The sequence below is a fragment of the Ammospiza nelsoni genome, chromosome Z (assembly GCF_027579445.1).
Source record: "Ammospiza nelsoni isolate bAmmNel1 chromosome Z, bAmmNel1.pri, whole genome shotgun sequence".
Taxonomy (NCBI): Eukaryota; Metazoa; Chordata; class Aves; order Passeriformes; family Passerellidae; genus Ammospiza; species Ammospiza nelsoni.
This window is the reverse complement of record NC_080669.1, coordinates 42,060,246-42,086,464: the sequence shown is the minus strand read 5'-3', so window position 1 is coordinate 42,086,464 and position 26,219 is coordinate 42,060,246. Positions and strand designations below refer to the sequence as shown.

At 37.1% G+C, this 26,219-nt stretch overlaps 1 protein-coding gene across 2 annotated transcripts in view; it reads left to right on the top strand.

Annotated features, from left to right (window-relative positions):
- Positions 1 to 9,769: 9,769 nt before the first annotated feature.
- Positions 9,770 to 26,219, top strand: part of RIC1 (RIC1 homolog, RAB6A GEF complex partner 1) — a 45,720-nt gene continuing 29,270 nt past the window's right edge. For both annotated transcript variants that reach the window (XM_059492332.1, XM_059492330.1), the window contains exons 1-3: positions 9,770 to 9,982; positions 19,044 to 19,151; positions 23,282 to 23,358. In XM_059492332.1, coding sequence (XP_059348315.1) covers positions 9,842 to 9,982; positions 19,044 to 19,151; positions 23,282 to 23,358 — 326 coding nt within the window. In that variant the 5' untranslated portion in view covers positions 9,770 to 9,841. The remainder of the gene's footprint in view (positions 9,983 to 19,043; positions 19,152 to 23,281; positions 23,359 to 26,219) is intronic.

Sequence of the window (26,219 nt, the reverse complement as noted above, 5' to 3'; positions counted from 1 at the left end):
TGACTTCAGTTATCAATGTCCTGTGCTTGCTTACAAACTTTGCAAGTTGGTAAATTCTTCCAGCTGATAAAGCAAGGTTGCAAGAGCAGTTTTGCCTGTATGCCTTCTTATAAGCTCTCAGATGTCCATTAGAGGAAATTAAACAAAAAAAAATTTGCAAATCCATCAATTAAAAATAATTTGTAATTGGTGAGTCACTGAGGTTCTGCTTTTTTAATGTCAACAGAGATTAACTAGAATTCTATTTGTACAAGGTTTCAAAATGGATACTCTATCAAAGAATAAAACATGCCCTTTTGAAAAGTGTTGCCTGAGTAAAGCTGAAGGAAGATCATTGTATTCTGTGATTGAAGGGTTAAAGTTTTACCCCATTTAATACTGGGGAATGCTTGTAATTATGTGCATTCCAAATGGAGGCAACACAGGAATGACAGTGATTTTCGTTCTGGGCATTATGATTTTTAACCTTTAGGCAATCTTGTTCATCCTTACCAAGTTACAATACATACCGGCTGATGAACTGATTTTGGAAAAAAGTCATAAAATGGTGAGAAAACACATACCTGCAATGGAACAGCCTACTCAAGAAGTGAACACACTGAATTCGCCCTTCTGCTTATTTAGTACCTAACCAAATGTAAATTTCACTGGATACTTCCTAGGTCTTATACTGGAAAGGACAGTGAATACCAGTCCTTGCTCATATCACTGAGTTTGACAGATTTTCCAATGTTTCCCCCTCATCTCTTCATTCTGTGTCTCCCATTCAAACAGATCTGAACTCACATAAGCATGGAGTGGCCTGATTCTGTTCCTCCTCTCTGGTTGATCAACATATATACAGGTCTTCTCTCACATATGTCAAAGGTACATTCACCTTTGCAGTTCTTTTCATGTCATGTACAATATTGTTTCACATTTATTTTCAATGAATTTAACCCTTGGTCATATCCTACTCAGCAGCCTGCAGTTCTGATGCCTTTAATCATTTCTTGTTGCCCTTGTTGACATCAAAAGGTGAAAACAGCCCACTGTGTTCATGTGAGAAGACCACTTTGAGCTTACTGACAAAATAATGTTCTTATTACTATCAGTAAAGTAATATTGAGCTGGCATTTGTTAGGGCAAAACATCAGTGACTAAAAAAGTGTTTAAAAGATTATATTATCAGTGCATTAGAAGTATGTTCCAGTGATTTTTAACTTATAAATATGAACCTCTTATCAGTACAGTATGTCACACAAAAAAGTATAGCTAAACAGTTGAATCTATTTACATACTATTGAAGCCAATGTGAGTTGCCAAGGCACTCAAAGCACCTGCTTGCTAAATGAGTCATCTGACTAAACATCTTCCTGCCTGCATCTACATATCCATCTACATTTCCATCACAGAGATAATTTCAACATATTGAGGGCTGGTCAAAATTTCTCCCTGTCCTAAATAAGTAAAAGAGAAAAAAACCACTTAATATGGCAGTATAGTATTCTTAATAAAATCTGGTAGATACTCTTAATAAGACTGTAATCCAGTCACTCCAAGACTTGTGTTCCCCAGGATTATTTGAGAACAACTGGGGCTATGTTTCATCATATGATGCCTAAAGAGATGAATATTTCTGCATGTTCTTATTTATTTACTATAACTAAGTAATAAGCCAAGTCATAAAGCAGTATCCAAGCTGAAAAAATGGCATCCAATGATAAATTAACAGTTTTCAAAACTAGTAAGCTTTGGTGTACAGAATTGTATTTTCTTCTGCCAGCATGTCAGCCAGTTTGCTTCCCACTTCATATTTTTGTGGGTATGGTCTACAAAAGCTGAAATGCTCCTCTTTTTTTTATTAAATGCAAACGAGAGCTTTGATTACAATTAGGAAAATATCTATTTAACTCTGTCAAGGAACTGCTAAAAGGTTGGCATGATTCAGTGACTGAAAAAATGTGATTACTGCAGTATAGCCTAAAAGCAGAAGTTCATGTAGCACTTCTCCTTTCGCTTCGCTGTTTGATGCAAATTTAAATCTACTGAAGAACAAACTCTAGAGCTCCACACAGTGTTGACTTGCCAACGTCACACCTCTGAACAGGCTACAGAATACCTAAAATTTTTTCTAAATGTGGATAAAGTCAACCAACTTTCTATAATTTTTCAAGTGCATTCTTATTTAATGGTTTTATTCTTAATTTAGGTTATTGAATATTTGTCAGATCTATCTAAGAATATAACTAACAGCATTCACATTTTCTGCGTGTATTTTCAGCTAGTCCTGATGTCACATCTTTTGCCACTTCAGATCTCCAGTTTCTGCTGAAGTATGAGCTTCTGCTTGACAAAAGCTTCCAATCTGTCTCCTTAAATAATTTACACACACTTAAGTGTGGTGATGCACACATTCTTAGTAAGGTTTTAGCAACAAAGACTTTGATGATATCCTAGAGACCACAAAGATGTCCCTGCACAGTCTCAGACTAGAAGACAGAACTCTTGGCTTGTTACTGTCCTCATTGTTCTGAGCCTCCTAATTAGAAAACATATTTTGCGTAATGTGCAGGGCACAGTCAGGAATGAGAGCAATTTACTAATAAATACAGTAATGAAAAGGCTCTATTTTATGTGATGATATTTTGCACTGAAAGGGTTACTATTTAATCAATGATGATTTGGAACGAGCAATCGATTTTTATGCAATTTACCAAGACAGGAATTATTTCCAATTTCTGTCCTGCAACTGGAAAGTACTTTAAGCCACAATACATAGATTATTAACAAATAGGTAAAAAAAGAATTGTATATAATTTCTTTTACATTGGACTTCTACAGGAAACAGCTCAAAATATGGTGCCTTCTCCGACACTGTCAATTTCCATTGTATTGGCAGCTGTATTCTAGGGAAGTTTGGACAGTTCTATTTCAGTATCAACTTAGCTGAAAGGGACAAAAGACCTTTAAAAAAAAGTTGATATTTTTCAGTGTAATCATTGTTCACAAAGAACTAAAAGCTGAATTGATCACTTTTTTTTTTTTGAAACAGCCAGGTCAGTACAGACAGAAATAAGCTTGTAGGGGAAAGGCAGAGGGGAGTTGGAATTCCTGTTGCTCAGAACTCTATATGGTTGTAACACAAAAACTAATAAGAAACCAGGCTCTTGAAACAAGCATGTAATTTGTGTGCCATTTCATGAATCACTTACAGCACTCTGTGTATTTTTCCATGCAGCTTGGGAATAAAATTCCAAAGTTCAGCTGATGCTCAGCTAGGAAAATATTTAAAAAGAACCTGCTCAACCACTACAAACACATAATCAAGACAGAGTGCAGCTACTACATCTTTCTCTAACCACCAAAAAAAAAGCCTGCAGAGGGCATTGCTAAACAGTGGCATCTTAACATACTTTTAGAGATTATTTAATAGACATCTCAGACCAAATAAGTGCCTACAACGAGGATACATAGAAGACAAGGTTAAGATCCACAAAGATTATATAAGAAAATCCCAGTGTTTTCTTTCTTGTTTTTACTTGTTCCTTATATCTGCTCAAGAGGAAATCTGTGGATGTGTTTTACATCCTGTCACCTGAAAGTCAGGGCCCTGCCTCTTGGATATAGACAGTGATCCAAGCTGCAGAGGATGTTCAACAGACCAGCAGATCAGACTCCTGCCTCCAGCATCTGTTGTCCTTTACTGTTCACCTTCAGACCAAAAACATTCAAATTCATCAGCAGAGTTGAGGCATGATCTATTACAGGTAACACTGTATTACACATGTGTCACAGATAACGTGTATGGCTATATTATGTATAGCAATATAATTCAAGTGCACTTCCTTTGAATTTCAGATTATACAGATTATACAATAAAGCAGATGTTCACAAAATTTCAGAAATACCTAGTAAAAATAGTAATTTAAACGTATAATACATGGCAAGTCTAGGCCATCCTATCTACCAACGCTTCCATATGCAAGAGCTACTACCTCTCCAACTCTTTTGTCTGCTACTCCCATATCGACCTAATACACTCTAACCCTACTGTGCAGCCTGCAGTTCATGTAGGTGGTGTTACCTGGTAAAAACACGCAGTTATCACCCCAAAAAAGTTTCATTAATTTCCTTCTACACACAGCAGCTTGCATGGTTCTTCGGCCAGTTTATTTACAGTGAATATGTCTTTCCAGCACTGGTTCATAGTGAAAATTATGTTAGTAAATGCACACCCGAGTCAGTTAGCTCCTTCTACTCAGTTAGCTCCTTCTACAATCCCTTTTTCCTCTTGCAAAGTCATATATAGTTTATATACAGACTCTTTATTGAGCAGCAGTGACCTAATGCAATTAAATGACCTGCAGTTCATTATGTCGGTGCTTTACAAAGGAGGCAGCACTGTGTGTTCCACAATCTGAAAGAATTTAATTATTTTCTAAAGCTGAGATTTCAAAAATGATCTGCGATTCTGGATGTTTCATCTTCCAAGCATCAAATATTAAAGGAACGCAGTTCAGAAACCACAATGGCTTTTGGCAAAGTAATTGTGTACACAAAGCAAATACTTCAGTGGTAAGCTATTCACGAAACCAAGAGCATATTCACCAGTCACTGAAACCCAGATAATAAAGTCTGAAAGAACAGACTGTATTTCTAGGGATATTTTTACTGATGCAGAAGACTTTTTTTTTTTAAATACCCTCCACTGAACTTATAGCAGTTATGAAAACCAAACTGAATTCCTCAGGGCTAAATAATCTGAAGAACCCAGATTTTCTGCAAATATTGTGCTATGTATGTTAAATCTGATAGACCATGGTTTTGGCATTCAAAAACTTTGAAATACTTGTCTCCCTTTTTGTCTGGCTTTATATATTGGTATGGTTGTTAATGCATGGACCAAGCTCTGTCATGATTTCCTATTCTATTTTCTAAGAGATAAGTAAACAAAAGAAAGTATTTTGAGCCCAAATTTATTTGATTTCTAACCTAACTAAATCACAACCATAACTTTACCCACTGTAAAATCCACTAGTAAGCTTCAAAATTTTAGCTTTGGGCTCTTGAATGCTTGGTGAAAGCCACTTTTCAATACTATATACATTTTAGAAATTTAGAATACAACTTTGTCAGTTGTTTGGTTTATCCACTGGAAAAAAAAAAAACCAAACCAAAACATTGCTGCAACACACTGCTGAAAAACTCAGGAAAGTGGGTTCTAGTGCTACTGTTTTATACTGCTGGTGACATAAATTGTTCAGTCAAAAACTGAAATGGTACTGTGTGATGTGTACAAAATACACTATAAAACGGATGGCAGCATATTACATATAATCAGAGAATGATCTCAAACCAATCATTATTAATTGCATTAATTTATAAATTATCAAAAGGTAAATAAATTTGTGGCCATTTGTGAGTGACTGCTAGAAAAATCAGCTAGAATTTCTCTAATTGATTTTATTAGTTGCACTTCCTCAGCTCAAAATTAGCTTTTTACTGTATTTAAATGTAGCTGGATATAGTAAACAACTTTGAAAAATTGTCAGAAAGTAAATCTAAACATTAGGACTAAGAACTGTACTGTATTCTGCACCAGAATTACTGGTTTTTGTCCCAGTACTTCAGGTCATGCACTGTACCTAAGCACAAATTACTACTCAATTGCTGCCTTGAGTAGTAACAATATAATAAACTTCTTCCCCTTCTTCCAAGCAGTCTCTTCACAGGAATATTCCTTCAAGCTCTCTCAGCTGATTTCAGAAATTGTCTGAAATAATCACAGTGACTTTCCTCTTTACTAATTGCAACTGACTAGCCTTAGCATCTAACCCACTGTTTGTTTGCTTTTCTTCCTTTTACTTTTAAACTATGCAAGATTTTCTTGTAGTGTTACAAGAAATCACTTCCCTTTTACTGGGTTGGTTTTGGAGTGTTGGGTTTTTTAAAATTTCTGATATTATTATTATTATACTTTAGATTTCATCATTAAGGGTGATAACAACCATTATAACTCACCCTCTGAGAACACCTCTGTGGATGGTCTGTGGGAAAATGGTTTGAATATTTGTCCTACCTCATCCGGTTCATCTGGAACTGTTTTCAATGTAAATGTCCATTTAGTGGATCAGTGGATGACTAACAACATGGGCAGTTTAAACAACAGGGTAATCTATGGCAATCTTCACATTCCATCAGCAGAAATCTGCAAGGGAAAAGACTCGTTTGTTCCACAACCAGTTTAAGTGAAGATGACTAAACGAAGACATTTTTATGTACATAACACAGGTGCTCACTCATTGTCACACACTTAGTGTGTTTTATATGACACAATGCCTGCATGTGTAAGCAGCATGGCAAAAACTTTATGACACTGACTCTGATTGTGCCTCAGTCTTTCTGAGTTTTCTTCTTTTACTCTGAGCTATATTGCTAGCAGTGACAAAAGCAGGGGGAGGAGTACTTGTTCTTTTTAAATTTAATATGCAGGAACTAATACTGTTACTGCTCATGCAAGAGCTGCAGACACATTAGGTGAGAGCTAGCTGCACAATCTAAGGGACAGCTCAGGGCAACACCTGCACATCTTAACAGAAGCAACTACACAGAACAGCTATCCTCATCCAACATTTTTATTCCAGACCTGCTTTGTCACCAGCAGTATCTCCTCCTTCCTTTCACTAGCCTGCTAATATCCAAACTAATGGCATTTCAATGTCCCTGCATGTTCCCACAGCTCTGCATGAGCTCTTCCTTGCCAGGACACAATGGTCTCAGGAGTGTGGTTTCCAAAACCACATGACTGTCACTAAATAGGCAGCTGCAATCAAGACTTATTTTCAACTTGGTGAAGTTGATGACAACTGACAAGCGGACCTTTGTGTGTAAGGGGCTTTCACAATTCTCTTGAGCTTTGTTATCCTATTGTTGCCACTATCTCCTGTAATGGCGCCCTGGCATCCACTGCCAGAGCTGTACAAGAAACTCTCTGAGCTTGGCCCACTGCACACATTTAATTTCCACACAACTTTCGCATCCTTGAGTATTATGAGTTACACTCCCATTCTGCAACACTCAGAAATGCTTTTCTAGCCAACTACAAACAGACTATCATTAGAAAAAATTGATCACTGCTGTTTTACCATCCTAGGCATCTACATTTGTTTTTGATTCAGTCTACAAAAAAGTACCAAAACCATTACATGCTTTGGATCACAATTGTATTATTGGTGTGAGGATTTCAGTAGTCACACTTTTAACAACATACAGCAATCTTCATGATTTCTAACTTCAAATATGTTTCTCATGTCTCTCCACAGAGAAAAGAACAATAGCAGCAATCCAAAAATTGCAAAGGCTTCAGTCTCAACTTTTTCCGAAAACCTGTGGTTTTTGTGCAGTTACTACAAAATCCTACCATGTAGTGGCTATTAAAAGCAGTAGCTGCTTTCTTCATTAATGCTGGTCTTGGCACACAGCATGAGCAGCACGATCTGAAGTATGTTTGCTTCTTACACAGCCATCTTAGGATGCTGCAGCATTAACTAAGGAAGCTACAAACAAGGAACATGCAGGTCTCTTACTAACTGCTTAATGGAATTTCTTTGACAAATCTCTCCTTACTTTCAAGTAAAATGAACTTGGCTCTAAATGCAAGTAATCCAGAAGGATGATTCTATAGTTGTAACTATTCTTCAGTGTGTATTTTGTACCATTTATTTCATAACCTGAGGAACAGGAGAGACAGTAAAATGAGATGATGCCACACTCCTAACATAACTTCTATTTCCTAATTTAAAAGGCTAGCAGTCAAAAACATAGATCAAAAAGATTCAGAGAAAAGACTAAAGCAAGGATGGTATTTGTAGCATAAAGCACTGGTTGGCATATATTTGAGAGCGCTAAATTTGATTTTAAGGCATTTCCAACTAGCCCAGTTAAAAGCCAAAGGTATGAAACATCTGGGTATTTTGTTCCATTATTACTATTTTTTTCCAAGTTATATTATGGCTTTGTTAGGATTCTAATATATGTGTCCTCTTAACTCCCTTCTCTTTTTGTGCTTGTGTTCAGATGAAAATACTTCAGCTGGAAAATGGTATTCAGATGGTAACAAAAATTCATATGGTAATGTAACCAGAAAGCTGCAGGGAGAGGGAAGGCCCTAGGTGTGCAGATAACCTATGTTCTTTGAAGAGCACTGGGTAATTTGTGCAGTAAGACCAGCTACCAGACAGCTCAGTCCAGACAAACTCCTCTAACAGGCAGTGTCAGGGGACTGGTTCATAAAACTCTTCTGATTATTTCTACCCATAGCCATTTCTTTCCAACAGAGGCACTGCCCCTACAATGGCAAGGAGATCTTACCTTTAGTTCTCTTCTATTCCCTTTTATCTTCCCGTTATAGAAAAAGACTAACAAGCCTCATTTACTACCTCTAAAGCTACAGCTCCCTACTTTCCATTCTTTATACCACATGCTCCTGCTCTCTCCACAGTGTGTGAATAAAAGCATCTGTGCAATGATGGAAACAAGATTAACAAACAGGTCTCGGGTAAAAATAACACAGTGTGGATGCTCAGTCCAACACATCAGCTGAGAGAGAAGTCTGTGGTAGCACCTGTCAGAAGCCTGAAGCCAAACCCAAGATGCAGCACACTCAGTGTGTGAGCAGCTGTGCCCTGCGCTCATCCTTGTCCCCAAAACCACCTCAAACACCTCACCTTGTCCCCAAAACCACCCAAAACCACCACTGCCTTGAAGAGGCAACGTTCACACCGGACACTCGCAAGGCTATCCCAGATGGATTTCATCACAGAACCACAGAACGACTAGGTAGGAAACAACTTCAAAGGTCATCTAGTTCCAAGCCGCCTGCCACGAGGCCAGGTCGCTCAGACCCCCATGCAGCCTGGCCTTGAACACTTCCAGGGACGGAACATCCACATCCACAGCGGGGCAACCTGCGCCAGAGCCTCATCACCCTCACAGCAAATAACTTCCTCCCCAGGTCTACTCCAAAGCCACTCTCTTTAAGTTTGAACACACTTCTCCTTATCCTGCCACCCCTGGCTCCGGCTCTCTGCCCCCTCCCTTCCCGGCCCGCACTCGCGCGCAGCCCCTCAGCCCCAACGCCAGTCACGCCTTCGCCGCCCGGAGCAGTGACGCGGCGTCTCTATGACGTCACTTCCGCTCGCTCGGGCCCTCCCCGGGCCCGCCCCCCCGCGCCGCCACCGCCCCTCGGGGCCTCGGACACCGGAGCGAGGGGAGGGGGAGGAGGGAGAGGAGGGGGAGAAGAAGAAGGAGAAGAAGCAGGGGCAGAAAGAAGAGGAGGAGGAAAAGGAAAAGCAAGAGAACGAGAGGACGGAGGGGGAGGAGCGGAAGAAAGAGGAGGAGCGGAAGAAGGAGGAGGAGGAAGAGGAGCGGAAGCGGAAGGGGGAGGAGATGGCGGCGGGGGCCTCGGCGACGGCGACGACACCGATCCGGAGCGCGGGTGGGCGAGACACCCGCGGGAGGGTGGAGCCGCCGCTGCCGCCGCCGCAGCGACCCGGCGTCTGCTCGGAGCAGTGACTGCCCGGCCGCGTCCCCCTCGCCGCCGCCTCCCGCAGGCCGCCCGGCCCTTGCCCAGCCCGCGTCCGCCTCCGGCCCCGGCGGCTGCGGCGCTCTCTCGTCCCCGCGCCGGGGCGGTCTCAGCCCCCCGTCCCCAGTGGTGCTGAGCCCAGGGGTTCCGTCGGTGTGCCGGTGATTATGCGTGGCTTGCCGCGGACGCTGTATCTGTCCTCCCGCTGATGCCCCCGCTGTTCCCCCGCCTAGGCTAGAGCAGGCTGAGCGCCAGCTCCTCTGGAAATCTTCAGCCATGTATTTCCTCAGCGGCTGGCCCAAGAGGCTCTTGTGTCCTCTGGAGTCCCTGGAGCGACCGCTTCACATCCAGACGGATCCCCAGAGAGCTTTCTTCGCCGTTTTGTTCCCCTCGCAGCTAAGCATCTGGTACTGCAGAGTAAGTATCCATCGTTTTATAAGCTCTCGGACGCTGCTCTACCAGCTGAAAAGACCTGTCGTCTGCTAATTTTTTTTTCTTCCAGAAACAGTTGTAAAATTTGGTGCTAACTTCACAGGATATTCATAGGTATTTGTGAAGCTGAGGGGTTATCCGCGGTGTTTAGTGATAGCAGTATAGTCTTAAGAAAATATGCAACACCAGCCTGGTTACAGTTAACACTGGTTTCTGCTAAAAAATAAGACTTCCAAGCAACTGTTCTTTTTGAGACTGTACATTCAGCTTGTACTTAATATAAAGAGTGTTTGTAGCAGTGTAGGGTTTTTTGCCTATATGTTTCATGTCTTTCACCTTTGTGTTTTCTATGTTTTATATAAACGAACATGTGAATGTAGAACATATGAAACATTCTTTGTAAAACATGGAACAAACGCTATCATTACCCAGAATGTTGTAGCATTGAAGTTCACTAAGTTTTCTTTTTATGGAAAGTTTAAAAGTTTTGTGGCTCTAAAAGCAGACTTGTCATGGCTTTTCCATGGAAGGTGCTGGTTTAGCTAAATCTAGTTTGAAACTGTGTGAATAATTGATATTAAGCACCTTGCTTTTAATTCACATTGTATTAGTCTGGTAGCAAAGTGCTTATTTGTCAGTTTGATTTGATGTAGTCAATGAAAACTGTGATACTGACTTTAAATTTTGATGCTGGATCCTTTTAAATACTGCCTAGATTAGACCCTAAATCTGTCTATAAATATCTCTAGATCCAGGTGGTTTATAGAGTTCATCTCAGATTACCAGAGAAAACCAACAATCCAGTTTTAGAAAGCTGATACTGAAAGATGTCAAATGACAGTCATAGCCTTAAAATCTTCTTTTAAGTTATGCAGCAATTTCATCACGTTATGTTTTATTGTGCTCAGTAAGGCAGTTCAGTAGTTCCTGGCTGATGTGCTCATGCTGTTTTTTGACCCTAGACAGGTATCCAGCTAGCACATAATCAACCCATAACTTTGCTGTGTGACCATCATCATCTGGCCTCTGTTTTCTTGGGTTTGTGGCACACAGTGTATATAAAGTGTACGCTTCTTAGTTTTTGCCTGTAGTTGTTGAACCTGTAGTTGTAGTCTGTCAGCACAGCAGAACTGATCTTTTTTGTGGAAAGACATAGAAAACAACGGGCTCATGAAATGCTTCACAAGATGTGCCCTGTTGTCTTGAATGTCGTTTACTTCATGGTCTGTTTTCAAGGACGAGGTTCATTAGCTTGCATGCTTAGACTTGTTTTGAAACGTTAAACATTGTAAGACTTGCTACAAACAGCACTAGAAGAATTCACCTCGTGCAGAGGAGTTGACTAAACTTACAGGTCATTAATATTTTTTAAATAGATTTTGATTCTGTTTGTAATGGGTGCTTTTGAGGAAGGTGCCGACAGGCACCAGGCCTTACCCACTGACTGATCCTAAACTGAAAAACGTGTTACAGTCTCAAGGCCTCTGTGGAAAACTGCCTGTTATCAGAAACCTGGAAGAATAAATGTTTTGGTCAAGGTAATTTTAAAAGAGAATTTCTTGCATTATTTTTAGCTGTGGTCCTGAATGTGGTTTGTTGGGCTTTTTCCCCCCAGGCTTTTCTTTTTTTCAATTTAATTATTGCATCTAGAAGATGTTTTCATTGGTCAGAAGCACAGTTTTTGGAACAAGGATAAATTCTGCCAGGTTGCACTAACTTGATTTCTTGTCACAGAAAAGCCTTCTGGCTGTTGTTCTTGTTTAGACTTGTTACTATCTCAGCTATGTATCAAAGGTTTCATTTAAGAATGAGGTGATGAGACTGGGAAAGTTCTGTTTTGAAATTTTCAGAAACAGAGCTCTTTGAAGCGCTTCCAGGTGTGTGAGTTTACATTCAGAATGTGTATTTTTAAGGTGACATAGTCATGTTTAAAACTCCTTTTCACCTACTGTGCACTAAGAACTAGTGGAACTAAGGAAAGTTGATCCCAAACTGTGGATTGTTTCCTGTTTTGGAATCATTTGGAATCATTGTAGGTATTAAGACTCAAAACAGGGTAACTGGTGTTGAAAAAAAACAGATGGAATTCTGCTAGTGTTTTTGAGCCAAAAAGTTCTTGACATTTTACACATTAGGAGAGATTGGGTTGTAGACAGAGAAGACCACTCAGGTGAATGATTTTGATCATGCACCAGTATGGGTGAAAGGTTGTTGAGCACAGCCCCCAGATATGTTGACATTTCCTTATGAGTTATATGCATGTGCTACTGTACTGGTATACACACTATCAAGCATACATGATGTAGTTTGTGTACAGACTACATTGTGTATGCTTGATAATGTGTATGCCAGTACAGTAGCACATGCATACAATTTTTTGTCTGTTTAGAAGGGAGCTATATTGGTCACCTAGTCCAACTGCCTGACCAATGCTGGGCGACCAGAAGTTAAATCATGTTATTGAGAACATTATTCAAATGCTCTTATACACTAGTAGGCTCTGGACATCAACCATGTCTCTTGGATGCCTCTTCCAGAGTTTGAAAAGAAAAAAGAAAGAATGGGGTAATACCAAAATGAACACATTTTAAAATTTTTATTTTATTTTTTAGTGGTATAAAAAAATCCTTTCTTGCTCCCCATTTGATTCTGTTAAATACACCCCACTGTGGAGACCTCTGCTCCAAACATTTCCTTTACATCAAAAGTTCTAGGTCTACTGTAGATAATACCCTGATACTTAAGGGCCATCTTAACTATTTTCATTGATAGCATGGAAAAGCTTGTCAAACATTTTCATTCTGGTAGTTAAGTAGTTGGATGCTTGAAATTAGAAACATCAGCAAGTTATAGAACCTTTCTGAAATGGTATAATGAGATAATTGCTGTTTGATAGATTGACTTGGGAACTGAAGATGAGGTTTCACAAGGCAGCTGTGCAGTCCTGTGTGTTATCATCTTTCCTGCTTGCACCTTGATTTTAATGGAACTTGTGATGGACTAGTGATGTTGTTTTACAGGGCTGTTAAGCTTAATGAACAAATAGAAGCCTGTTTATTTAGTTGATGAAAGAATGAAAGGAACATTATAGTTGGCCCTTTGAAAGTGTTACTCCTTTGACAGTTGTGGCTTTAATTTTAAATTGGTTTAGTTATCTTTTGAATTCTGGAAATTCACCCATAGGGCTCTAGGTATTAAGAGACAAGGTAATGTGGCTAAGGAAGAAGGTGTCATAGATGAGTGGAGTTCCCTGCCTAACCCTTGACAAGTGAGTTGTGTACAGCAAGAATAGTCTGCTGATGTAGTTGTACATATAAATATCGTTCAGCATTTCCTTTCTTTAGTGTTAACAAACTTGTGACAATGACAGGAATAAGTACTGGCCTTGAATATTTAATGAAATCTCCTGTAGGTTGTTGGACTATCTGCTATGACTCTCGTCAGTCAAAACCAGTTTTGCGAGCCCTTTCAAGCTAAGAGTAGTTTGTCCCATCTGCTCATTCAGAGGAGAATTCTTGATTACCTGTATGCTTCTCCACTTGTGATTTACATTTACTCTTGTTTTTCTTCCTTTTTGGGTTTCTTTTTTTCTAATGATCTGATTCTGAGTCTGAGCACCTAAATGAACTATAATAAGCTTTTGAGAAAGTGTGCATGTCGGAATCCTAAATTGTCAAATAGTTGGTATTAATTTTAAGTGCTGTGTAAGTTGATGTTCAATCAGCTCTCACAGCTCTGTCAAATGTGCTCTTCAGTCTCTAGCTGTTGCCATATTAGAGTTGAAGTCAATGTGTGCTTTAAATCTATGCATACAATAGGCTAAAACAGGGCTTCTGTTGGGGAGGTGATCTCTGTAACCTGGAATTTTACCACACTATAAAGGGAGTTACTTGTGACACAGTGCATGAAGTTCATAAGATATATTAATAAATACATTAAAATTGTCTGCAGTTGTTTCTGTAGTGTTTTTTTTTTACTTATGAGGGCTGTTAAAAAGAAATGTTTTCACTATGCTTTCAAGTTTATGTTTTCATCTCAGAACTGTAAGCAGAATAATTTACAGAATTATTGTGTGTGGCTTTTTCTTAATAGAATTGGATGCAACCTCTGGAGGTTTTTTGTCTAGAATTTGACTGCAGAATGGGACAACAGATGTCTTGATATAAGTGGTTGTTTTGGCTGTGTATTGTGAATGATATGATACAGATAGCATCAGTACAAGTTAAGATATCTTACCCCTTCTACTGTGTTTTCTCCCTTAGTAGTTTAACCCCCAAAATGCTGATCTCTTATTTAGACCCTTTAGACACTTGTCTGAGAAGGGGATTTCTTTGTCAGCAACAGTAACAGTTGTGCTGTTGCTTCTATTAAAAAGATAAACTTGTTGTTACATAAGGAAAAAAAGTTGCACTGATGAATTTGTCTGATGAAATCCAAAATTGTCATGTGGTTATTTAGTAGGATTTACAGGCTTTCAGTGTCTCCTGTGTTATAAAATATATGACCCCTGAAAGTGGTGTTGTAATTACGTGCATGATGGGAAAATGCATTTTCAGTTATGACTTTTCAGTGTCCAGTTAGTTGCATGTAAGAGAAAACCAAAGATGCATAGAATATGCCTTTGCCTCTTGTCAGCATTTTTGAGAAGTAGGTTAACTGAAAACTTTCATTTGGCAGAGGTAGTGGTTGACAATTCTGCACTTTGTTTTTCTGAATTATTTCACAATAGCCATGAAACACATGATTGGAAGCTGTGTCTGCTCTGTTGGGTAGATCGTCTGTTGATTCTAAGCTTTCCAAATACTTTCAAAATTAAATTAAAGGAGTTATGATTTTATAATTAGCATTGCTTTTAGAAATTCATTTGTCACCTCCATTTGTCAGGTACCATTCTGTTACTGACAATGACCTTTTGTGGTCTATTTATACAAATTTTTCTTATGTGCACACGCTTGCTTTTCTCTGTATAACCTTTCTGTTTTATTAGTTTGTAATTTTACAAAGCTTCAGGATTTAAAGCAAAGCACAGACCATATAGTGACAAAATAAAGTGCACAGTGTCACCAGACCTTTGTTCTGTTCTGTTGTTGTTTTCTCCCAGCCTTATCTTTGTCACTTAGACCATAAGCTCATCTGAACAGCATTTTTGATTTTTGTCTCATGCCTACAGCCTAATGAAGCATTAAAGCATTTACTGTATAAAACTAAACAGAACATTGGTGTTTGTCAAAGAAATGGCTTATTTACCCTTGGTGGGATGCATTTTTGATGTCTAGAGTAATACATGGTTGGGGAATGAGAATATTAGGTTTTAACAATTATCCGTAGTCATGCAGGTTCTTGGATTGAAGTTACATTAAGAAACCCAAACTTGTACATAAGACCATGTTGCATATGTACTGTCAGGTCACGTGTTTGCTTTTCGGACTTAGTTTTCTACTGTATTTGCCGACCTACTAGTAAAATCAACAATACACACAGTTGATCATGAACCTACAGTCAAACCAGAGAATCTAGTTTAAAGAAACTAATTTTTTTTTGTTATTTTATATACTGTCAAATGATTTTACCTTTTTCCAGTTGGTTAATGTCAGTTTGATTTGTATTTTCATAAAATGTTGTAGAATACTTGTGTTAAGGTAAGTGAATTGGTAATTTCCCGTATCTAAACTTGCTGAGATCATTTGCTTCAGGGTTTTTTATACCTTAATAGATTTTTTAATAAAAATAATGTTATACATGGCTAAGTGTTCTGACATGGGTTGTGATGCTAATACTTCATAAGTGAGCAAGCTGCTGTATTAGGTCAGGTAGAATTAAGTTAAATAGTAATAATTAGGGATTATTTCATCATGGGTTTGGCTGTGGTGTTTTATGTTGTAGTTTTTGTAATTGTTTGCATAGATGTTGATACAGAGCTTGTATTTCATAGTGGAAAGTCCAGAGGGATTCTTAATGTACCACTGACAATAAAGCACCTGTGAGTTTTTAGGTAGTTTGAATTGAAGTGGCTTTGTGGAGGGAGCTTTCTTGCTACCTTGCTGTTTTACTAAATAGTGCAATTAATTTCTGGTAATGCAAACCAGATTTGCTTTCATGTTCTAATCACACACCAGTAAAAAAGAGGCATGTTTAATTCTAGAAAGACATTGTTGTGAAGCATAAAAACTTCGGAGTAAGAACTGTGGAACATGTTCTTGTCAAGTGATAGCCAAGGTAACTGACTGATGGAAGGAGATAAAGTTTAGCTGTGAGAACAACAAGTTCTCTTTCTTTTCAGTATTGTTAACTAGTGTACTGGAGAGTTTGTTTACGCGTTAGTAATAGTAGTGCTATATTGTTTTTAAGGTTGCATTTCTTATTTTTCTTTTCACTATTTTTGTTATCCTGTAAACATCCACTGCCACAGTTCCTTTTGTAAATGAGTGGCAGCTTCTGTTTTGCCTGACCTTACATTCCTCCTGAGAGACAAAAGTACCATATCAAAATGCTAGATTTTCTTTGCAGCAGATTTTAAAATGCTAGATATGCTTCTTATCTATTTTGGGAAGCCTTTTTTACTGTTAAATTGCAATTATGACTTGCTTACTCACTTCTTTCTTCCTTAACAACTGAAGGTGTTTACTTGTTAAAATGAATGTTCAGTGGCTTGCTGTGCTTGGGTCAAGTAGTTAGGTTGACATATATTCCTGTTTACAGAAATATTCCTGTGCCAATATACATTTTCAGTCACTTTAGATATAATAAATGACTTCAGATGTAAAATTACTGTTTCTCATGCATAAGAAGAGCAGGATCTTGAGCTCTCCTTCTATCTTTGTTAATCCAGAGCATTCACACCTCTGTGGAAAGCTTTTAAACAGGGTTAGAGTTTTCTTCATGTCTGAATTCATGCTTTTGAGTTCTGGAATATGTGGAATTTAATAGTATTAGTGCAGTATTTCCTCATTTGACCTCTCACTAGGTAGCATTTGTGACCTATTTAATTCGAAGTGAGTCTGCTTTCTAACAAGAAGCTACTTAAACTACAGAAAGATAACAGTTTGAGTGCAAGCAATAATTTTTAACTGCTTAAGACCTCATCTGTGAGTCACAAAGCCTAAAAATAAATTTGTATAAATCCCGTAGCTGGTGTGTATATAGAATGTTCTTCCAGCTTCAAAGATGTAATTGCAGCTTTCTTGTGAATCGGTGTCACAAGAATTCTACACTATAAATACTATAATTATATTCTGTAAGAATAGTAATATAGAAAGAAAATTGTGTATTACTGAGTTTCTAATTTTGCCAGCAGCTAAAATGCTTCAGGCATGGAAGTGCTTTAAGAATGATCTCCAGGTTTGCAGTAATGATGCCGATTACCAAGGCACTGCTTTTTCTCAGTATATTTAAGGCAGTTAGGGTGGTTCTAAGACAATCAGGGAAAGCCTGTGTAGTTCATTGAGAACAATCAAGTAGAGTCTGCTAGTAAGAATAATTAGTTATCTATTTAATATTAAATAATTTAAGGCAAAAGAAGCCACTCAAATTGAAAAAGCTGGTTCAAATAGTTCTTAGGGTAAAGATTAATGTGCTTGTTATCCTTCATAAATGTTTGAGTTTATTTTTGATAATTCAGTTCTGTGTGGATATGAAATTTAAAGAATAATGCCGTTAGCGGCACACCGAGTCATACTGTGAATTTACAAAGGCTAAGGCTGCCCATGTGACACTAATTCAGCTTATTGTTTACATGCATGAGGATAACATTTCATTGGTTTGTTTTATACTCTTTAAAATTAACATTCATACTTTAATGTTAGGTTGTTTGCAACTCTACTTTTTCTGAAAGGAAACTGAAGGAAGTGATTCCAAATAGCATGGAATTCTAACTAGGATTACCAAATTCTGGAGTGATTGCCACTCACAAGATTTGTGGATAGAATGAATGTCTTATATTTATTGTACTGATTCTGCTGGTCCATCAAGTAAGCAAAGAACAGTACTAAATTTCTGTCACCTGTGGTTGTAATGGGGAGCTTTGCCTAGTGGTATTGTGGTTAATTTCAGTAAAATGAGTGGTTATTCTCTACCCTCTTGTTTCCCTTTCAGTGTACTTTTTTTGGTACAATGTTTGATGCTCCAAATCTGAATGACAACTGAAATTGATAAAGTTAGGTATGAAGGTGAGGGGTAACTTCTTTGACAAAACAAAAAGTACATCCTGCTTAATTTAACTTTTGTGTCCTTTAAGTGCTGGAGGATAATGGAAGGAGAAATACCTATCTAAGCTGAAAACTATTATTGATTCAAAAACAAGAAAATAGAAACAGTTGTGCAATATATTTAAGGAGAATGAACATTTCTAAGCACTAGAGCAAGGAAGGGCAACCTTGCATTAGGTTTTTTATGTTGCAGCTCTCCACTGCATTCATGAAAGGGAATGAAGGCTTAGTGCCCAAGGTAGCTTTGTCTGGTCTTCATCACCCCAAAGCTTTTCTCCCTTCCCAGAAGGAAAGGTACTAATGGGGGCACCTCATTACTTGCAAAATCCTTCCAGCTAACTGTAGAGGTGGATTTTCAGCAGGTTCTGACTACCTGTTCTAGAAAACAAATTTCCTGATTATCATTCTCTTTAATACAATGGCCTGCCCATTTAGTAGAAACTAAGCAAATTGTCTGTACCAAATATTCTATGGAATATTTCCTCCTAATTCATTTGACAGTCCATATCATTATAGGAGCCTGTTTGAGGTGTATCTGTTGATCTTAAACATCAGTTACCTTTTATCTAAATTGAAACTATTTCTGTATTCTGTAATGACTCCTTACTGTGCAATTAAGTATTTTATTCAAACGTCCTGGATTTGAAAGAGTGAGATTAGGAATGACAGTATGGCAACAGTTCTCCATGAAGTTTCTTTAAAGTTCCTTTTTAACCTCCTTCAAGGGAAACATGTTGTAGCTGTTGAAGGAGACATAGTTCTTTACAGCTATAGCGCAACATATAAAGCATTCCATTCCTACTAGATAGGAGATATAATTATTATTTTTTTTTTTCCTCCAGCCAAGTGTATTAATTGTAAGCTACAAGGAACTTTCAAAAGCAGCTTCTCAGTTTGGACCTTACAAACGAGCAGAATGGCGGCCTGACAGCACAATGATAGCTGTTTCGGTAAGTAGAATTTTTCCTTCTTGCTCTGGTTAAACTATTGCGAACAAAAGCTTGTGTTACCAATTTCTGTGCTTATAGAACCTTGCAGACGGTAAATACATTTAATTGATACTTGTCTTGTGAAAATATATAATAATACCAATGACTTTTTAGACAATAGAAGCTTTCTTTCGTAGTATTCATTAATTTTTCCCTGTGAGAATGAACTGCAGTTCTTTGTCTTAAAACAGTGGTTAGATGTATTGCCAGGGGGTGATACAACATCTCATTACTTTAGTAATCTGGTAACGTAATACAGTAATGTAAAGTTATGTGAATGAAAGAAATAGTTGTGGACTTAGGTAACATAATTATGTTTAACTTGATAAATAGAGTTTAAAGGTGAGTCTTAAGAGATGGAGCTGTGGCCTTATTACTGGCATTTAGTGATTCAAAAATATTGCAAGTCACTGAGAACACAGAAACAAGGGCTGTGACAAGTGATATGTGAACTCTTCTGTTCGGAATCTTAGAGATGAGATCTTGTCTCACATGGAAATAAAGTCTTGTTTCATATCTGGTGCTGTGTTCACAGTACTTTGGACTATTTCAGCAGCAGTATTTGAAGTTTGAGTAGCAAGGTGAACACAAGAAAGGTGGGACTACAGTTTATGAGTTGCAATATGGGATAATCCTCTTGGTGTCTTTTGGTCAGGTCTAAACATTATGACCAGATCTTAAATTAGATATTGTTATCTTAGTGGAAAACAGGAGATGATTTATGGAGTAGTTATTCTCTCTAGCAATATCATGATAATCATAAATCAGCTAAGCTTCCCATGGTCCAGATTTCTTTTGCATAATGCAAGTTAATGCAAGTAAATAGTTAGTCTAAAATACTAAAATGGCCTAGAAGTATCTGATGAAATCAATGAAGTTAAGTATTTCTGTTAGTGCCAGATTATATTCTCAGTGAGTACTAATAATTGTCAATAAAGTCAGAAAGATTTCTGTAATTTTTGTTGCGGATCAAAAAGAGTTTTTCAATTTTATATTGCACCAAACACATTTTAATTAAACCTTTATGTAGTAGTTCAGAGGAAATTTGAATTCTTATATTTAATTACTTCACATATTGTGGGGTTTTTTTTCTGAGATGTTGTGATCCATTTGCTCTGGAGACCTTGTGGTTCAGCTGACAGATTAACTTTAGTTTTTGCCACTTCAATAGTGAACTTTAAATTTTTTCTGCAACTAAATGTGCAGTGCTCTTTTTGGCAGATAGTGTCAGAATGTAAATGCCCATGAAGTCTCATTTTGTAAGCTAAAGTTCTGTGAATTAAAATTCTAAATGATCATCATTTATAAAATAATGAGTGTAATAAGATTTCTAATATTCTTTGTGTTTCATAGGATGATATTTCATCCCTGGGTGTACGTATACAAATTATATAGTCAAGCATGTTTGTTATGGTGGTCTTAACATAAGCTGTTTTGCAATATACTTTAAAAAAAATATATAGTTTTATTTGGAACAGTTATTGAGTCCTACTGAAAGATGCATTTATAGTATTGCTGGTTTTGTTGTAGTGAGACAGGACAGAAAGTCAGTTTTTAGAGCTTTAATGAAGAAAGTGTTTCTGCAGATGTGTGATTCTCTCAACCCAAGAATTCTGTCCAAGTGCATAGTTTTCTCTTTTTTCTTAACTAACACATTCAAGTGAAGGAGCAATGGCAAAGCAAGTTTTTAATGAAAAACCCAGCGATTTTGAACTGAATTAGCCTCACTTAATTATTGAAGTCCTGTGCAACACCTGAACATTTCAGTTTGAAAGCTGAGTTAGGTGATGTTTATCACCTATTACTACCTGTGCTCATGAGTACTTGGTTGTAGTAATTTTCTGTAATAAATCTTTGTTTTAAGAAGGTGAACATAAGGCTTAGTACATACTTATTAGTGAAGTGGTACATTCTTCCTTTTTTTTTCCTTTTTTTTTTTAAATGACATCATCGTATGGAATGTAGTCTGAATTTTATGTTCACCCTAACAGTGATATACCATGTTTTTTGTTTCTGACAGCCCAAATATTCAAAGTGTCTTTATGGAAACAAATCACTTAACAGCATATGCTTTGAGGTAAATTTTATTTGTACTGCAGACTTTGGGCCAGCATATCAAGCTTTATAACATACCTCAAGTAACTGTAAAAGTATGTAGTTAAACAAGCTTAAGCAATTTTCAGTATCACCATCCCCTAGAAATTGTAACTTCTTTTTCCGCTAGTATCTTCTGTTGTTAAACTGTTGGCACATTTCCTAGACAGATCTTATTTTTTCCCCTTATATTTTGTGGTTTCTTTTTTCATATTGCTGCCTTTGTGATTTTTCTAGTGTTACTGGGAAATACTTTTTCTTGTTTAGATTAGTACATATATCCAGATAGCTAATTGTAGTAGTAAATCAAACTTAGGAATTGGGTCAAGATGCTTCATTATGGAGAAGTATAGGAGGCATTTTGATCCTTCCCATGTTGCAGGCAGTCCTTCAATACAGACTGCTCTTCCGCATGCGTTCCCATAGATAAGGCAGAGCTTTATTAAACATGGTAGCAAGAAACCATGTTATGAAATTCCTGGCAAGATTCCCAGTGTTTGTACTGACTGTCAAAGATTAGAATGATCAGGGAATGGATGACAGTGATGGTTACTTATTTAGTAAGTTTCACTCAAATGTTTTTAAATCGATGAAACCTCTGTAAATGAATATGATCCATTTGCCAGAAGTCTGTGCTTGAATGCTTCTACACCTCTTCCCCCTCTTCATGGAATTTGAGGTTCTATTTAGAAATGAGCCTGTAACAATAGCAACTTTGTGCTTTGAATAGTGTTCAGTAAGGCCCTTTGTACCTTAATATCAGTATAAAGATACTTCACAGTATTGTTTTACTGTTCTTTCCAGGATAAGGTAACTTAGGGGTTAAATATTTAATGATGTAATGGAACGAACCTGTAAAGATGTTAGAAATGAAGACGGTTCTTTACCACATAATACCTGAACATGATATTACAGCACACAGAAAAGCTTCCATTTATTGCCACCCTGTCTCAAGCTCACCATTATTGTTCAGATTTTATTCTTGCTTGAAAAAGACACTCACTTTGAATGAGAATAATAGTGTTTCTTGGAATTCAAAGCCAAAACACAAATTTTCTGAAGCAAAATGTTTCATTGAAATGTGAATATCATCTATGAAATGATACATTAAGTTAACAAGAGTGTTGCTTTATTCAAAGAAAAGGAAACCAATCTTGCCAAGAAATGTGAAGCCATTCATTTCAGTGCTTTTTGTCTCCAGTGCTTTGGATACATGCCCAGCCCATATTAAAATAATTGGATGGAAATGCTATTTAACCAAAATGTGTTTACTGATTTGCCCAGAAAATAAATTCATGCTGTAAAAAATGACACTTCTTTGAACACATAACATTATTGGTCATCTACTTGTTTCAAGCTTATACAAGCAGCTTCTAGGTATGACTGGAACATCAGATAACTAAATTATTTGTTCCCTGTATATAGTATGAAGTCATTCTTCCAGAATGACAGAACGTGGCTTGGGATTGAATTATTACAGGTTTTGTGGTAGTATTAAAGATAAGTGATGTGAGGATTTTTGGATGGCCAACCCTGAGAGGCAGTGCTAAACTCTTTGCATTCAGTAGTGTTCGTTTGTGTTCAAGCACTTGGAGAGTTTATTCAGGTACTTCCCACCTTCTACTTTTCTACGCTTATTTTCTATGCTAATTCATGTAGTTGATAGGAATTATTTAGAAATAATTCAGATATTTCTACATATCTGAAATAGTTGTCAGGTTTTATAGGTTTGTATGAGTTGGAGGAAAATTTCTGATGGACTGGTGCATAAACAGGATTGTTTTTCCATTTTTCGATCTCCTGCCTAATCTATTCACTTGACTTTAAGGGTAGGTATGGATTTTATCTGGAATTAATATAAATACACAGTATTTTAAATGTCTGAATTAATGTATATTTGAGTTCAATATATGAGACATACATGGAAATCACATAAGACTAGCAGATTTTACTCACGCTGAGACTAGATATTTATCTTATCAGTATTTCTCTTTCAGACTGCAAATGGATACATCTTATTTTTTGAAATCCCATCAGCAAGAGACAAGTATCTTTATGAGCCAATATATCCTAAGTAAGTATTTTAAACTTTGGATCATCACAGTGTGAAAAAATCTGTCTGGACAACTTCTAAGCAGTTTTTATGACAAAAGATACTTCATTACAGAGTATGTTTTAACACTTGATGAGTATATGAACCATCATTCCTATGAGTTAGAGTCAGTGTAGGGTAGAGTCGGAGTCAGTTCAAGTAGATTGCTGTGTGCTGGTGTGATTCCTTAGGTCCTTCTTACAAGCTCTCAAAAGCCTTAATAGCAGGTAAAGTCTAATTTTAGAATTTGAGGTATTATGTTGTGTTTATGATCTGCAACAAGATTTAATGATGCTTTTTGAATAACTCAATTGAAAAAATGATGTCTTAGGAACTGTTAAGATACAATTCAAAAATAGATCCTGCTCCCTATGTTTTCATAACTCAGAGGGATTTTTAAAAAGAAATGGGGAATAAAATCCCAGTATTTTTGAAAGCAAATGGATATTTTCAGTAAGAGTGTGCAAGCATTCTTGGTGCAGTATGTTATGTTGTCAGCTTCATCTTATTTTCCTTATTGTGAATGACAGAATACATCTTATGCACTTAAATTGTGAATGTATTTTGGGTGTGTTTGTGGTTGATTTTGGATTTTACAAAATTGGGAAATGCCCAGGACAAATTAAAACTTCAAGGAGTATATGTGTATGTGTCTGTGTGTTTAGATAGGCAGAATCTGTAGTCATGGGTTGGATTGGATTTGTCCATGCACGTAATAGCACACTCTCAATTTCTAATTGGCTAGAAACTTTTTCTTTTTTTTTTAATATATCTCTCTATATATCTTCATCATTCTGATAGTACTAGTCAGTTTATTTTTTTTTTTTTCACATTCATAAAAAGAGTTAAAGTTGAATCATGAATCTCTCCACATGGTCATCTCTTAGGAGTATTGGATAACCTAAGATGTCATGTAAGAGGAAGATATTTTGACTTCTTTTTCTTTTCAGTATAACTGTTAAACCATGAACATTAAAAGGAAATAAAGGGGGTTTTCAAAAGTATTTAAATTCAAAATCTGTCTTCTTTCACAAATATGTGTTGGAAGAAATTACTTAGCAGGTAGTAAATGATTTAAAACTGAATTTTCCTTTATTGACTAGAAATTTTTTTGTGTGTTATGGCTGTAGTCCATCTTTTGACCTGTGAAATAGCCCTCAAAGCTCTGGAGTTAACTGGAATTTATTGTTGAAGCTTACTTTTCTTTTTGCCAGAAACTTAATGTAGACAAGTTATATTACTTTACTTGCCTCTTTGAAGAACTGAATAGCAGTTTTCAAACTGACTCTTCACATGTGGCTTACTGTCTTCAGGGGAACAGGCAGACAGCCTGCTGCTGCAACTTGTCCAAATAAATAAAGGGATAGTAGATCCTTGTCTGTACATTACATAATGCAGAAAACTAAGCAGTAGTTTATTGTGAGTTTTTCTTGTTCTTTTTGAAAAGTTTGGTGGGTGTTTTAATTGGCAAAATCTGCAAACTTACAAAAATATATATAAAACACAATAAAAGTTGAAAAAGAAGCTTGCTTAGAATATAACTTGTAGGAAAGCTTGAAAATACCTATTAAGCCATCAGTGACTAACCAGTCTAACTTTTATAAACTTACGTAAAACTTTTATAAAAGTTTAGTAATTGATATGAATTGTTGACCTGAAAATGCATGTTTTAGTTGTTAGTTGTGTGTTGACCAGTCAGGGTTTTAAAATACATTTGTATAGCACAAAAAGGACTATAATGCAAATTCTGTTCAGTAGAACAAGGTGTTTGTGTGTTTATAATAGGTTGCTCACAGTCTCCTAAGACTATATATTGTGTGTGCTTACCTTTAAGAAGATGAATGATCTCACTGAATTCACTGGGATTACTGGCTTGTCTATACTTAGCCCTCAATTTTGAAAACCTAAATAAAATTACTACTGCTCTGATTGTATTAGATCAAAAGAAAGACACAGCTATTTGTGAGTGAATTGTGCCTCCTGTGATTAATGTAAAATGATTCTTTAAGTTATTAAGATTGAATGAACTTCTTTTGCAGGTGCAGATACAGTGCGCTGCCCGTAGGCAGTCTCACTAATTTACATTGTAGAGCAAATACTTGGCAGGGGTTAATCAAACAAAAACCCTCCAATCTAAAATGAACAAACAGACAAATGGGACCAAAAGCTAGAATTGAAACTTCTATCTTTCTTTTGGCATATATTCATTTTCCAAAGGCATTATTTCATTGAAATGGTTGGATTTCACTTCTGCTGGGCTGAACAATACCAAATTAGTTTTCTTCACTTTGAAGCCATTACAGATCAGTGAAAGGCCTTGTATGTGGCTTGCCTCATGCTTGAAAGGGGATGTCTTACTGTTTTCTCCCCCTGTAACAGTGTGTTCTTGGCTCCTTCCTCTGTGTTGGCAGCAGTGATTATGCAGCTGTGCCTTAAGTGAAGTTGGGTTGTTGACCTGATGGGGAAACTAAACCTGCCTATCTCCCTTTTTAACTCTCCCTGTCCCCTGCCCTGGATTCTAGTAGCTTATTTTGCAAATTGGCATTTAATAAAAGGCTGGCATTAGAAAATGGTGACTTTGAAGTAGTACACTGAGTAGCTACACTGGAAGTTGAAAAGCATGAAGTGACTGTTCGGTGATGCTTGTTTAAGTCTTATGATTCATGGTAAAGCAATTGCTCGGAACATTTTGGCAGTCATGGTGGTATTAATTAGGACTCTTCCAGCTCTGTTTTGTGTGGTTATTTACCTATGCCGGGCAAAGTGAGAGAGAGGGCGATTACTTTTGGAAAAAGTATGAGGGAATCCTTGCATTAGTGAAGTGACATCTACTGCAAACTAGT